The 13654-nt window shown below is 50.2% G+C and overlaps 1 protein-coding gene across 1 annotated transcript in view; it reads left to right on the top strand.

Moving 5' to 3' along the window:
- Positions 1–13654, top strand: part of EHMT1 (euchromatic histone lysine methyltransferase 1) — a 112549-nt gene that overhangs the window by 63864 nt on the left and 35031 nt on the right. Inside the window, exons 11-15 of the mRNA XM_077771532.1 lie at positions 5373–5516; positions 6524–6750; positions 7558–7731; positions 9175–9257; positions 10283–10389. Of these exons, the coding sequence (XP_077627658.1) occupies positions 5373–5516; positions 6524–6750; positions 7558–7731; positions 9175–9257; positions 10283–10389 (735 nt within the window). The remainder of the gene's footprint in view (positions 1–5372; positions 5517–6523; positions 6751–7557; positions 7732–9174; positions 9258–10282; positions 10390–13654) is intronic.

Raw genomic sequence — 13654 nt, 5'->3', positions numbered from 1 at the left:
CCTCAACTAGACTCTGTGCCTCATGCTCACAGTGCAGTCCACTGGCCCTCTGTCCTCCCTGCTCACCTGCAACTTGCTGCAGGGACAGACCAGACCAGGACAAGATGGGCAGCGTACCTGGTTGTCTCTTTCTGATGGTGGCAGCTGCTTACTCTTGATGTCGGTATTTATTAATTCCTCCTAGGTTTCAGCACGGCTGTGGTCTTTCACGTATTGTTGTGTAGAGGGGCCTGTCTTCCCATTTGTTCTGTCCCGCAGCGGACATCTAGAGGATCGTATACAAGAGATCGTATACACAGGGTCTGTGAGAGCCCGTCTCTGTTTCTCTCCATCCTTCACATCATGAATTTAGTCTCGGTCATCTGAGGTTGACCAGTTCTTTCTTTTATAATGTTAATGAATTTATGTATTTAAACACCTTTGATGGGTTTTAATCCTCTGTGTTGTAATTATTCTTGAAGCTCAGATTGCCCCATCTTTGGCATGGGTGTGTGGGAACTCTTCGTGCTGAACTCTCGTGGAGTTGGAAGGTTAAGACTATTTTCATAATGACACTAAAAAGTTGTGTGTCTTTTCACTGATCTTTTTCACAAAGTATATGCTGGCATTTTATACATTGAGAATCTGTTTCACTCCTGGAATTCGTAATTTCCTTAGTGTTACAGGGTCATTCAAAGTACAAGATGGTGGAGTTTAATGGGACAATACTGAAACCTTGCGGACAGTGGTCTGAGAGTTCATGTAGCAGCAAAGCGTTTACGGAACTTCCCTTGGAGAGTTTGGTGTGGCCGCTCTAAGTGCAGAAGTGGATGGAGAGTCTGGCTCTCTTATTAAGCCAGGTATTCAAAGAGTTTTACAAGACAATATAGAACACGCTGCTCTTCTCACTAAAATGGTCTTTATGTTAATGTGATAGGTTTATTGCTATTCTTAAATAAGTTAAAATTTAAAATTATTCTTAAATATCTCCAGTGGTAAAATGTCAGGAGATACACCGCACCTGGACAAAAGGTCTTTGGGACCCTTGTTTGTTTTTTAATATTTTTATAAATGTTTATTTATTTTTGAGAGAGAGAGAATGCGATCAGGGGAGGGGCAAAGAGAGAGGGAGACACAGAATATGAAGCAGCTCCAGGCTCTGAACTGTCAGCACAGAGCCTGACGTGGGGCTTGAACCTGCGAACTGTGAGATCATGACCTGAGCTAAAGTCGGACGCTTAACCGACTGAGCCACCCAGGGACCCTTAATAGTTTTTCATAGTGCACAAAGAATCCTGAAACCAAAGATTATGAGAAGCACTGGCCTTATCTCTCTCACCCTATTGTTTGTGACCTGTTCCCTGGTGCCCCTGTGCCCTGGGCAGGCAGGAGCCCTGGTGGCCGGCTTTGTGAGTTCCTGGAGGCTGCGGCGTACTGGCCCCAGGTCTCAGGCCGCCCTCCCCAGTCCTCCCTGCTTCCCAGTGAGGGCCTGTTGGTATTTTGGTGTCCCCGTCCTTGGGTCCCTGAGACTCTGCCTTGGTCTTCCTTCTCTTCCTGCCCCAACACCAGCGTCACACATGTCTTATCGCTAAATGGGGTTGTGGCTGCTTCCAGACGCTTGCGTCTTGCAGCTGTGGTAGCTTGCTTTTGTTGTAAATATGTCTGTGGCTTGTGGCTTTGCGGTCTGTTGCTCAGTTTTATGTGGGATTCCAGGAAATTCTTAGGCCACTGCTGTTTTCCCCAAAATTGTTTTTGTCTGGGCGGCCTGCCTGTCTTGTAGTTAGCTGTTAGCAGTCCTCCCAAAACAGGCTCCTTTGTCTTTTTGTTTTACTTGTCGGGCAGCTTTATTGAGGCACACTTCACATGGTGAAAGTCAGTCCCCTTTTTGTGTGTGTTTCTGAGTGGTGGCAGATGCATGCATCCTGTGGGCCACTGCCGCTGTCAGGAACCCGGTCTTCGTCTGTCGGTTCTGCTCCCGAGGGGCAAGTGTCGGACTCTTCAGCCACAGTTGTGGGTTTCCCCTTCTGGACCCACTGGTGTGGCCTGTTGTGTGTTGAAGCCCTGTTCTGCGTGCGCACGCCTCCTTCGGCGGTGCCCTCTGCAGCCCGGTGGAAGCACATCTGCGAGACCTCGCTTGCCTGGTACTGACATAACCACCCTGGCCTTCCTTTGACCCATGTTGCAGGGCACATGCTCTCCTGTCCTTTCACTTTTCACCTGTCTTTGTCTTTAAAGTTAAAGGAGATTTCTTTAGGCAGTGTGTCGTTGGGTTTTACTCTTGTATACGATCTGATGGTCTTTGCTCTTATGTATTTATTTGTGTCTTTGTTTCTTTCTTTCTTTATTTAGAGAATCACAAGCAGGCTCTGTGCTGTCAGCTCAGAGCCCAGCACGGGGCTTGAATGCAAGAACTGCGAGATTGTGACCTGAGCCGGAGTCAGACACTTAACTGACTGAGCCCCCCAGGCGCCCCTGACATCTTAATGGTGTTAAGATTTATGCCATCCGCTACTCATTTTTCTCTATTTTCTGCCTTTTGGATTGAAATTTGTTATGATTCCAGTTTATCCCACCATTGGCTTTGTGATGTTTGCAGTGAATGCCCCGGGGTCTCCAGTGTGCGTCTCTAATCTCTGCCGACGCTATGCCAGTTGATGTGGTGTGAGAATCTCACAGTGACCAGGCTCCAAATCCTCCCTCCCCCTCTTGTTTATGTTTTACTTCCATATATGCTAAAAACCCACATTATGGTGCTGTTATTTTTCTTTAAGTAGTTATCTTGCAGACTGATTACACATGCAGGCAGCCTGTGGTTGGCCTTCATTTAGCCCCTGCACAGACAGTGCTCTCCCTCCGTGTAGACGGTGCCCGGGACCCTGCCCTTGCGGCCACCCCCTAGCGCAGGCCCGTGGTGACAGTGAGTTCTGTCTCTTCTGTGTGCCTAAGAACGTCTGTGTTCTGCCTTCATTTGGGGGCGGTATCGTCACGCGCGTCGAGCCCTCCAGGCCTGCACACGCTGCCCCCGGGCCGTGCGCCCTGATTCTGGCGGGAAGCGGGCTGCTCTTTGGGCTTCTGCTCCTCTGCTTGTAGCGTTTTCTTTGGCTGCTCTGAGGTTTTCTCTTTCGGGCCTGGGTAGGATGGTTTTACTCTTCTGTTTTCTTCTCTTTCGTGTTTATCCTCCTTCTCTCCCCCTGAGCCTCTTGGACTCTGATCTGGCACCTGCTTGTCCCAGAGCCTCCTCACCAGGCAGCCCTGTGCTTCCCGGCCGGACTCGCCTCCCGGGGTCTCATCACGCGTGCTGGGGTATCTGATGTCGGCTCAGCTGGTGGGTGCTCTGCTCTTTTTTCTGTTTCTGTTTTCAGTTTGGGTTAATTACATTGACCTTTTTCAATTCAGTGCCTTTTTCTTCCTTGTTGACTATACATATTGGTGAGCCAGTCAGATGCATTCATCTGTTTCCACCTTGTGTTATTTCTGGCATCTTCATTTGACTTTCCTAACATTACCAGTCTGCCCGTGCTGCCTGCTCTGACTCCTGGCCTTGTGCTCCGACTCCCGAGCAGAGCCCCTCGGCCTCAGCACCACTGCCGCTGTGGGCCAGATGAGTCTCTGTGCGGGTCTGTCCTGTGTGCGGTGGGCGTTTAGCAGCATCTCATCTCACGACAACTGTAAATGTCCGTGATGTTGTCAGGTGTCCGCTTCACAGAATTCCTGATGTTTGTTTGTGCCACCTCTTTGCTCTGGCTTTCCTGGTCTCCCTCCCCACGTGCAGCCACTGTGACCTGTTTTAATTTTTCCTTGTGTTTTCTCCATAGTTTTATATGACTTGCTTTCTGCTGTCATTCCTTGATCGCCTCCTTGGGAGACCCTGCCTGCTGGCTTCTGACTGGGGAGGGGGTGCTCACCTTTTAATTTCTTTCTCACCACCTCACCTGCAGTCTGCGCTATGTCCTCGATTTTGGTTAGAACAGTATTTATCATTTTCAAAACAGATGATGGAAATGTTCAAAACTGAGCCAGAGGTGTGCTTGGAACACGTTCCCCTCCTCAACATTTTATCTTTCTCAGAGTTAATAATTTTCTCATTTTTCATTGTGTTTGTACCCATTCTAAATTCAGTCCTAAAGGGATAGAATTGCACATTTTTGTAGGTGTTTTCAGCATATCAGGTCAGTCTGTATTGTAGCTTTCTCATCTTGGTGGTATGTAACCTTCAGTATCTTTGTACGAAAGGCGGCTTGGGAGGTAAGTATCTGAGACTCCGTGTTCTGGAAATGCTTCATCTCAGGACAGTAGTCTAGGTTGGACACTGTTTCCTTTTTCTATTGAGATCACTCCTCTTCGTTCTGGTTGTCACTGTGCGGGGCCGCGCAGTCCTCGCCGGCGGGTGGCCGTCTCCTCTGTGCATGCTGCTGCCCTGCTGGGAGTGCGCCGCTGTCCCGGGCCGCCAGCGGCTCCCCGTAGCAGGGACGCGCGTGCCCTTCGTGCTGGAAACCTGTTGCCCTTGCTTGTTGATCCTTTCCTTTTCTCCGTGTTCCCTTCATTTTAGGTCTCCTAGATGGAGCTTCTAGTTTTCTTCTATTTTCCATATTTTTGACTTTCCGCTTTATTTTGGAAACTTCCCCATCTGTCTTCCAGCAGTTCTGTGGAAATTTCCATTTCTTCTACCTTCTTTCTAATTTTCTGAGAGCTCACTCTTGTTTCCCGAGCGTGTGTCTTCCTTCATAGCCTCCTGTTCAGTGTGAGGATGGCCACAAGGTCTGTTTCTCTAGGGGCACCGGTGAGTTTCTTACATACTGTTCTTCTGCCCCGGCGTGTGCTCCTCACACTGCTGCTGATTTCCACTTGTTTGCTTTGGTGTCTGTGCTTTGTCTCCATCTTCCCCCCTCGGGCACGTGTCAGTCAGGGAAGGTGGGGGGCACGGTCAGCTGAGCAGTTGCCAGGCAGGGAGGCTGAGGTGGGCTGCTGTGGGGGTGCACCTGGGCCACATTCGGCCCGTTGTCTGTGCGGTAGCCCTTTCTTGGTGTTTTGCTCTGGACGCCGTGACCGCCTCTGGGTTCCGTTGATTCACGGTGAGGTCCCATCCCTGACCCACAGCATCCTTCCCATCCGGCCTGGTGTTTGTCCATTTTTCCTCAGTACCTGGCCCAGACCCCAACTTGCCCAGGACTTTTTCCTCGTTTTGACAACTTAGCCACCCACTCCTCTGCCACTGCGTGTTGGCCACTCGTCAAGCTCACTGGTCTGTTCTGGTGGGTGTGCAGAGGAGGGAGCCCTGCTTGCCCTCTGCATTCCCAGCCCTGCGCGGGAGCCCTCGGAGTCTGCCTTGACTCCCATCCGCCAGGCCCCTCCCCGAAGGCCCTGTCGCTGACCCTGGTCCTGTCTGATTGCAGCTGGGCAGGTGCACCAACAGCGTGGTCAAGCACGAGCTGATGCGCCCATCCAGCAGAGCGCCACTCTTGGTGCTGTGTGAAGACCACCGGGGCCGGATGGTGAAGCACCAGTGCTGTCCCGGCTGCGGCTACTTCTGCACAGCGGTGAGTGCCCGGCCAGCCGTGCGAGTGCCAGCGCTCGCTGCCTCCCTCCACCGGCTGGCAGCTGTGGCAGACACCTCCTGCAGCTCCTGAGTCTGGGGGCCTGCCTGGAGGGCCCTTCCCCGCATATGCTCCCTTGTTGCTGCATTTGAGGCTTTGGCCTCCCGGGGACAACGGGGACAGGCGAGCCGGGCACCCTCGGCTCTCCTGCTCGCTGTGTCTGAACGCAGGGCAGCCTTTCTCCCGGGCAAGGCCTGCCTCGCCTTCTGCTTTGCCTTTATCTCCTGGTGGTTAGGGTCTTGTTCACTCCCTGTACACCTGCGCCCACTGATGCCTAGGGCGCCTGGAAGAAGGCGGGGAGCCCTGTGGTTCACTTGGCCTATGGCTGGGACACCCGCTTGGGCCGGGAGCTTCTCCATAGTGGCTGCTCTTTGGATTTCACAGCTGTGTGCCCTTCCTTGTCTTTAGTGTCCTTTGTTGCTTCTGCTAAAAAACGGAGGGAAACTGCTTCTCTGTGTCCGTTGACCCTTAGCTCCCAGCAAGACCACCCTACTCTTCCTGCTTCTCATCCTGCCAGAGGTTTACCTCCTTAGTGGCCAGCCAGAGTCCTTTTTTCCGAGGCCATCAGGGGTTTTCCTCAAGTGCCCGCACAGTCGTGCTGGGTGATCTCTGGAGAGCACTGTTCCTCCTGACGCTCTGTTCCGCGATTCTATTCCTGGATTATCCCCTGGGGGTCCTTCTTGGGGCCTTGTCTTCTGGGGCCTCTCTCCTCTGGTTAGAACTGCTAGAGGGTGAGGCTTTGGCCCCTTGAGGGGTGGGGGGCAGTCAGGTGGCCTTCCCCCTTCAGCAGGGATGTAGGATCCCTCGTCTCCTGCTTACATAGCCAGGAACTGAGGACCCCGACTGGCCTCTGGACCCCATCCCACGTGCAGGCTCAGGAGCACTGTGATTACTTCTTTACGTGTTTAGCCCTAATTTTAAAAAATAATTTCTCCTCTTCCCATTTTTAGGGTAATTTTATGGAATGTCAGCCTGAGAGCAGCATCTCTCATCGTTTCCACAAAGACTGTGCCTCTCGAGTCAATAACGCCAGCTACTGTCCCCACTGTGGGGAGGAGATCTCCAAGGCCAAAGAGGTGACCATCGCGAAAGCGGACACGACCTCCACCGTGACGCCGGCCCCTGGGCAGGACAAGAGCTCGTTGGTGGAGGGCAGGGCCGACACTACCACGGGCAGGTACATGCCCAGCGGAGCCTTGGGCAGCTCTTTTGGAGACCCGTGTCTCTCTAAGTGCTCACCGCTGTGTGTGTGTGTGCGCGCGCGCGTGTGTGTGTGTGTGTGTGTGTGTACATGTCCGTGCATGTGTGTGCACGCGTCTGTGTCTGTGTCCCTCTGTGTGACCATACACATCCATATGTGTGTTGCATATGGGTGTAATATGAAACATTAGCTCCGGCTGCTACAGTTTATTTATTACTACATTGTTTTTTGAAGGCCCTAGGTAACCAAAAAAAAATGTTTTTAAGGGAAGTGTTCATTTTGGGAGTATCTAATATAATAAATATTACACTGATACAGAGAAAAATAAAAGTTTGTTGAGGGTCATTTAAAAGAGCCTTGAATTGTAGACCTATCAAACTGAATATTGGAAGGAGGACAATTCCTTCTTTTTTGCTAATGTATAAATTTAACATATCTTGAATCAGAGTCCCAGGGGGATTTCTGTCCACTGGGGAGAGCGGTGGGGTTTGATAGATCCAACCGGCAAGCTCATTCACAAAAGGAAACTTGAATGTGGTCCTAGAAGCCCTGGAAAAGTTTCCCTTGCTTTGAATGTTACTTTTTTCTGGGAGTTTGCCCTCAAACTGGACTCTGATCCAGGACCTAAACCGAAAGTGACTCTGAAGGTATTTTCATCCTCAGAGAGCAGCGTAGCTGGAAGGGTCTGAGTGAATCATGTTTGTGCTTTCGTTGGTTTCCACAAGAAGCGGAGTTTTTCACGTGTCTAACACTCAGCATCTTGTCTGTTTCCTACCCTCGAAGCACTGCTGGACCATCGCTTTTGGAGGACGGCAAGCTGCAGAGCACGGCCCCCCAGGCAGCCGAGGGCTTCGACCCCACAGGGCCCGCGGGGCTGGTGAAGCCGGCTCCCGGCCTTTCCCAGGGACCAGGGAAGGAGACCTTGGAAAGTGCTCTGATCGCTCTAGACTCAGAAAAGTAAGAACCAGGGGCGCCTGGGTGGCTTAGTCGGTTAAGCGTCCGACTTTCGCTTAGGTCATGATCTCACGGTTCGTGGGTTCAAGCCCCGCATCGGGCTCTGTGCTAACTGCCAGCTCAGAGCCTGGAGCCTGTTTCAGTCTGTGACTCCCTCTCTCTCTCTGACCCTCCCCTGCTCACGCTGTCTCTTTCTCTCTCTCCTAGAAATAAATAGAAAAAATATTAATTAAAAAAAAAAAAGAAAAGAAAAGAAAATAAAGAACCAGTCTGCGTTTTCAGATGGCTCAGGGCCTGACCCACTCATATCTGCACATCTGGATACTCCTTCCAGCAGATGCTCTTCCCCCTGTGTCAGCCACTGGGCGATTTGCACACACGTCTTTAAATCCCCCACTGCTTACAGTACTGCCCTGGCCACACTTCCTAGGTGTCTGCACCCTGTGTGGCGCCACTTGAGGGTCACAGGGCACCCCCACAGGGTCAGGTGGCCCTCCCACAGGATCGGGGTATCCCCACGGGGTCATGGGGCATATCCCCATGGAGACCCTGGTAATATCCATCAGCTTTGTGACTGATGGTTTTCATCAGGACATTTACATATTCTTACACTATTTCAGGAAATTATTGCAAGCTGTTCAGTGTACTAAGACCAAAAGGTGACGTCCTGAAAGTCACGTGAGGATAGTCTTGGTGAGGCTTTTACAAACATTTCCCCGGATGTTGTTAACCCCTGGCATTGACCTCGGGACATTGGAGCAAATGCTACTTGGCTGATTTCCTCATCTTTGACATGAGGGTTGGATCAAGTGGCCATTCAGGCTTGCCGGCCAGTTTCCAGATAGCACAGCCCTGCAGGAGCGCCATGAGTCTGTGACCTGGGAGCCAGGCAGGCGTCTCCTCCCGGGGAAGTGCACCTGTGCCGGAAGGGGCCTGCATCTCATTATTCTTGCGGAGAGGAAAGCTCAAGTGTTGGGACACATCGCCATGTCCCCCCTCAGCTTCTGCCATGTTAGTGTCTAGCCTCATCTGTGGCCCTGGTGTTCTAGTGACTGTTGCGTCTCCCTGCCCCACTCGCCAGGCCCAGACTTTGTGCTGCTGAAGGGGGCAGGCTGGGCCAGGAGTGACCACACTGCCACCACCACCTCTGGGCCTCCCTTGACCCCATGCTACACAGAGACGGTTTGCTCTGATGTCACAGTATTCAGAAGCCTCAGCAACCATCTCTTTGTGGATGAAGAAGATAGTTGCTCATTTTTGTTGTTTTTATTGGGAGATGCCCGAGCCTGGTGAGTTTGGTGCCCTTTACCCCGAGGCATCAGCAGGTGGACATCATCCAGATCTTCCATCCTGCAGTTTCCTGTGCATGTGTGTGTGGCAGCAGGTGGGCCAGGAGCCAGGGACTGGCTGCCTGAGGATCACAGCTGTCCAATGCTTTCCCCGCAGACCCAAGAAGCTTCGCTTCCATCCGAAGCAGCTGTATTTCTCCGCCAGGCAAGGGGAGCTGCAGAAAGTGCTGCTCATGCTGGGTAAGTGGCCTGCGCCAGCGCTGGGGCTGGTGCCCGTCCTGGTGGCCCCAGGAGCAGGCGACAGTGTGATGGTGCCTCTTCTCAGGAGGCAGGTCTTACTTTCTCTTTATCTGTCTCTCATTTCTCTTTTTCAGTTCTTATACGTGATGTTCGTTTCCTATTATTCATAGTTGTAGAAATACTTCCTATGAATTTCTCATTTTTATAAAGGAATCAGGCATATAATTAAGAGGAGATGTAGATTCAGAAAAAGCAAGATGAGCGAGCGGGGGCTGGCTGTGTCCTGGCGGCAGGAAGGCAGGCGCCGGGCCTGTGCTGGCAGAAGCTGCTGTGGGCAGAGCAGGACCGCTGGCAGTGACGTCTGCACACGTGTCTTACAGTTGATGCACCTGCTGGTGCTCCAGGCCCCTTCGCAGTGCTGTCTCTGGCCAGGGAAGGGACCGTAGTTTGATTCTGAACTCACAGCCCAAGACTTGGTTCCTCTGGATTCGAAAGAGTGATTGAAAAATCTCCTTACTTGACAGTGAAAAAAACAAAAAACTTAGCAATTTGTTCTTCAAATATAAGTTATTTAATGTTGACCAAAGTGGGGGTTTTAATTGTTTTCCTTCTAGGCTCGATAGGCTGCTGTGGTTGCCTGGCTGCTCTTAGGCTGGTCTGTCAGCCGAGGGTCCGTGGCAGGCTGCCCAGTGGGCCTCCGCCCTTGTGTTCAGTGGGTGCCTGGGCCTCAGAGGCTGCGCGCACTTGAAAACGCACAAGGGAGCCACCGGGTTAGACAAGGAAAGGGATTTATATAGCGTTAGGTGACTCCTGACCATAGACCCAGCTGTTGAATTTTGTGTGAAACTAGCATAGTCTCTTTTGAGTCTTCCCAGCGAACTTGGAGCCTGGCTTTTGCCCTTAGCTGGACACGGGGCGGTGTTGTGCGATGCTGCTGCTCATGGGAGTCTACATGTGTCTTTGCCCAAAGTGGTGGGAACCAGGGGCTGCACCCGAAATAACCAGTGACACCTGTGTTTTCGCAGTGGATGGAATCGACCCCAACTTCAAGATGGAGCACCAGAACAAGCGGTCCCCGCTGCACGCCGCCGCCGAGGCTGGCCACGTGGACATCTGCCACATGCTGATCCAGGTCGGACGCGCGGCTCTCCGCAGAGCCTTCCACACGTTCTGTCTTGCTTTTGTCGAGTGCAATTACACAGGATTCATAGTTCTGAGAGTTAGAAAGTCAGATAGCACCGAGGGGCTCGAACAGAAAACCAGGGGCTTCCATCCCTCGAGTCCCGGCACCCCCTGGCCCTGCTGTCGTCTTGCAGCTGTTTCTCTGGTGGTTACCACTGGCTTTGAAAGTAATGTGCTGCTTATATAGCTGTTTCTTGATTTGTGATTTTCGTCTGTTTTGCAGTCAGTTTTTAGTATTAATTACTGACTTTGGAGTGTGGGAAGGCTTGGCCCGGGCATGCGCACCCCGCCCCCTCCCCCCCTCCAGTCCTCCTTGTTTGACTGTGTCCCTGTGTTGCTGAGATCAGTGGGGAGACCTTGTGTTGGGTGGTCACGACAGTACCTCCAGAGCTGGCCACGTCACGTCTGAGAACGGTGATTGTGTTTCTGTTGTCTCTCAGCCTCCCGCTGATTCGTCCTCACCCTCTCAACAGACTGCACCTTGTCTCCGTGTCACCTGGAAGCCCGTTGCGTGCTCCCACGCCTTCTTCCTCCGGGACATCCCCTCTCTGACCCTGCATTAGGTCCCTGTCTCCTGGAGACCACATTTTCAGTCTGAACCTTTATCTCCAGAAGTTTCAGGAAATTTCCTTTAGTCCCCACTGGTCTGAAATTTCACTGTGATGCAACAGTCTTTTGACTCCTTTGGGGCATTTGGTGCATCATATGTTCCTGTCCCTTGTTCTGGGTTTTCTGAGTGCCATCTTCCCGTCTGCGTGCCCAGTGTTGCCCTCTGCAGCCCCAGTTTACATGGTAGGCCTTACTGACTAATTCTCTGGTCTTCCTTTCCGGCCACACACCATTCCTTCATTTTCAGTTCCCCTTGCTGACAAGTGTTCTCAACCTCCCCCTCCAGCTCCTCTGGGGAGTTTTAATCTATGCAGTCACATCTCGAGATCTTTCTTGCACCCTGAGAGTTCCTTTTTGTGCCTCTGTTCTTCCCTTGTTTCTTTGAAGATGTTATGGGAATTTTGAAATTTTGTCCTGCTCTGTTCATTTGGTCTGCATTTTTTTAGGGTTTTCCTCAAATGCCTGATGATTTCTGTTTGCTTACATCTAATGTGCTAACATGCTGGGGCGGGGGGTGCCTTGTCACTGTTGGGTGCCCCACAGACACTGCCGTCTCAGGAGGAACCACGTGCGGGGTGTCTCCTGAGTGCGCCTCTGTGGGAGCCGGAGGTGCAGGCAGCCAAGGCGCCTGGGTTTCCTGGCTGTCCTGGCCCAGGCTGAGGACGCGGCAGGCATGGGCAGGGCAGGACACCACCATGTTGGTGTTTGCATTTGCACCTTACAGTAGATACACCTGTTGGAGTAGATTCCTGATGCCTAAAAATGTTCTTGCAGACCCTTCCTGGCTTCGTCGCATGCCAAAAAGCCTCTGTTTTTTTGATGTATCTTGTTAAGTAGCATGTTGGTAAATTTGTTAAAAGCTCAGTGTGGTAATCTTGGTATTTTATTTTTATTAATTATTTTTAAAATTTATATCCAAGTTAGTTAGCGTATGGTGCAGTAATGATTTCCGGAGCAGAATCCAGTGATTCGTCATCCCTTATGTATAATACCCAGTGCTGATCCCAACAAGTGTCCTTAATGCCCCTTGCCCATTTAGCCCATCCCACCACCCAAAACTCCTCCAACAACCCTCAGTTTGTTCTTTGTATTTTAGAGTGTTTTATGTTTTGCCCCCTCTCCCTCTTTTCATATTATTTTTGCTTCCCTTCCCTTATGTTCATCAGTTTTGTAATTTAAATTCCACATGAGTGAAGTCACCTGATATTTGTCTTTCTCTAACTTTACTTAGCATAATACCCTCTAGTTCTGTCTGTGTAGTTGCAAGACTTCATTCTTTTTGATTACCAAGTAATACTTTTGTGTGTGTGTGTGTGTGTGTGTGTGTGTGTGTGTGTGTGTGTGTGAGAGAGATGGACATTTGGGCTCTTACCATACTTTGGCTGTTGTCGATAGCGCTGCTATAAACTTTGGGTTGCATGTGTCCCTTCAAAATAGCACAGCTGTGTCCTTCGGATAAATACCTAGTAGTGCAATTGTTGGGTCATAGGTTAGTTCTAGTTTTAATTTTTTGAGGAACCTCCATACTGATTACCAAAGTGGCTGCACCAGTTTGCATTCCCACTAGTAGCACAAAAGGGTTCCTTTTTCTCTGCGTCCTTGCCAACATCTGTCGTTGCCTGAGGTGTTAATTTTAGCCACTCTGACAGGTGGGAGGTGGTATCTCCTTGTAGTTTTGATTTGTATTTCCCTGATGATGAGTGATGTTGAGCACATTTTCATTTTTCTGTTAGCCATCTGGATGTCGTCTTTGGAAAAGTGTCTATTCATGTCTTTTTTCTATTTTGTCACTGGATTATTTGGTTTTCGGGTGTTGAGTTTTATAAGTTCTTTATAGATTTTGAATACTAATCCTTTATCTGATATGTCATTTGCAAATATCTTCTCTCATTCTGTCGGTTGCCTTTTAGTTTTGCTGATTGTTTCCTTCACTGGGCAGAAGCTTTTCATTTTGATGAGGTCCCAACAGTTCATTTTTGCTTTTGTTTCCCTTGCCTCTGGAGACATGTTGAATAAGAAGTTGCTGCAGCTGAGGTCAAAGAGGTTGTTGCCTGTTTTCTTCTCAAGGATTTTGATGGCTTCCTGTCTTACATTTAGGTCTTTCATCCATGTTGAGTTTATTTTTGTGTATGCTGTAAGAAAGTGGTCCGGGTTCATTTTTCTGCATCTTGCTGTCCAGTTTTCCCAGCACCACTTGCTGAAGAGACTGTCTTTATTCCATTGGATATTCTTTCCTGCTTTGTCAAAGATTAGTTGACCATACGTTTGTGGGTCCACTTCTGGGTTCTCTATTCTGTTCCATTGACCCGAGTATCTGTTTTTGTGCTAGTACCGTACTGTCTTGATGATTACAGCTTTGAATACAGAGATGTATTACATCTTGAAGTCCAGAATTGGGATGTCTCCATCTTTGGTTTTCTTTTTCAGGATTGCTTTGGCTAATTTGGGGTCTTTTCTGGTTCCATGCAAATTTTAGGATTGTTTGTCTAGCTCTGTGAGGAATGCTGGGGATTTTTCGAAAGGAATTGCACTGAATACGTAGATTGCTTTGGGTAGTATCGACAGTTTATCTGTTCTTCCAATGAACAGGTATGGAATATTTTTCC

This window comes from Crocuta crocuta, unplaced genomic scaffold (genome assembly GCF_008692635.1).
Source record: "Crocuta crocuta isolate KB4526 unplaced genomic scaffold, BGI_CrCroc_1.0 scaffold1013, whole genome shotgun sequence".
Taxonomy (NCBI): Eukaryota; Metazoa; Chordata; class Mammalia; order Carnivora; family Hyaenidae; genus Crocuta; species Crocuta crocuta.
Note: the sequence above shows the minus strand (reverse complement) of the source record. Positions and strands in the feature narration are given on the sequence as shown.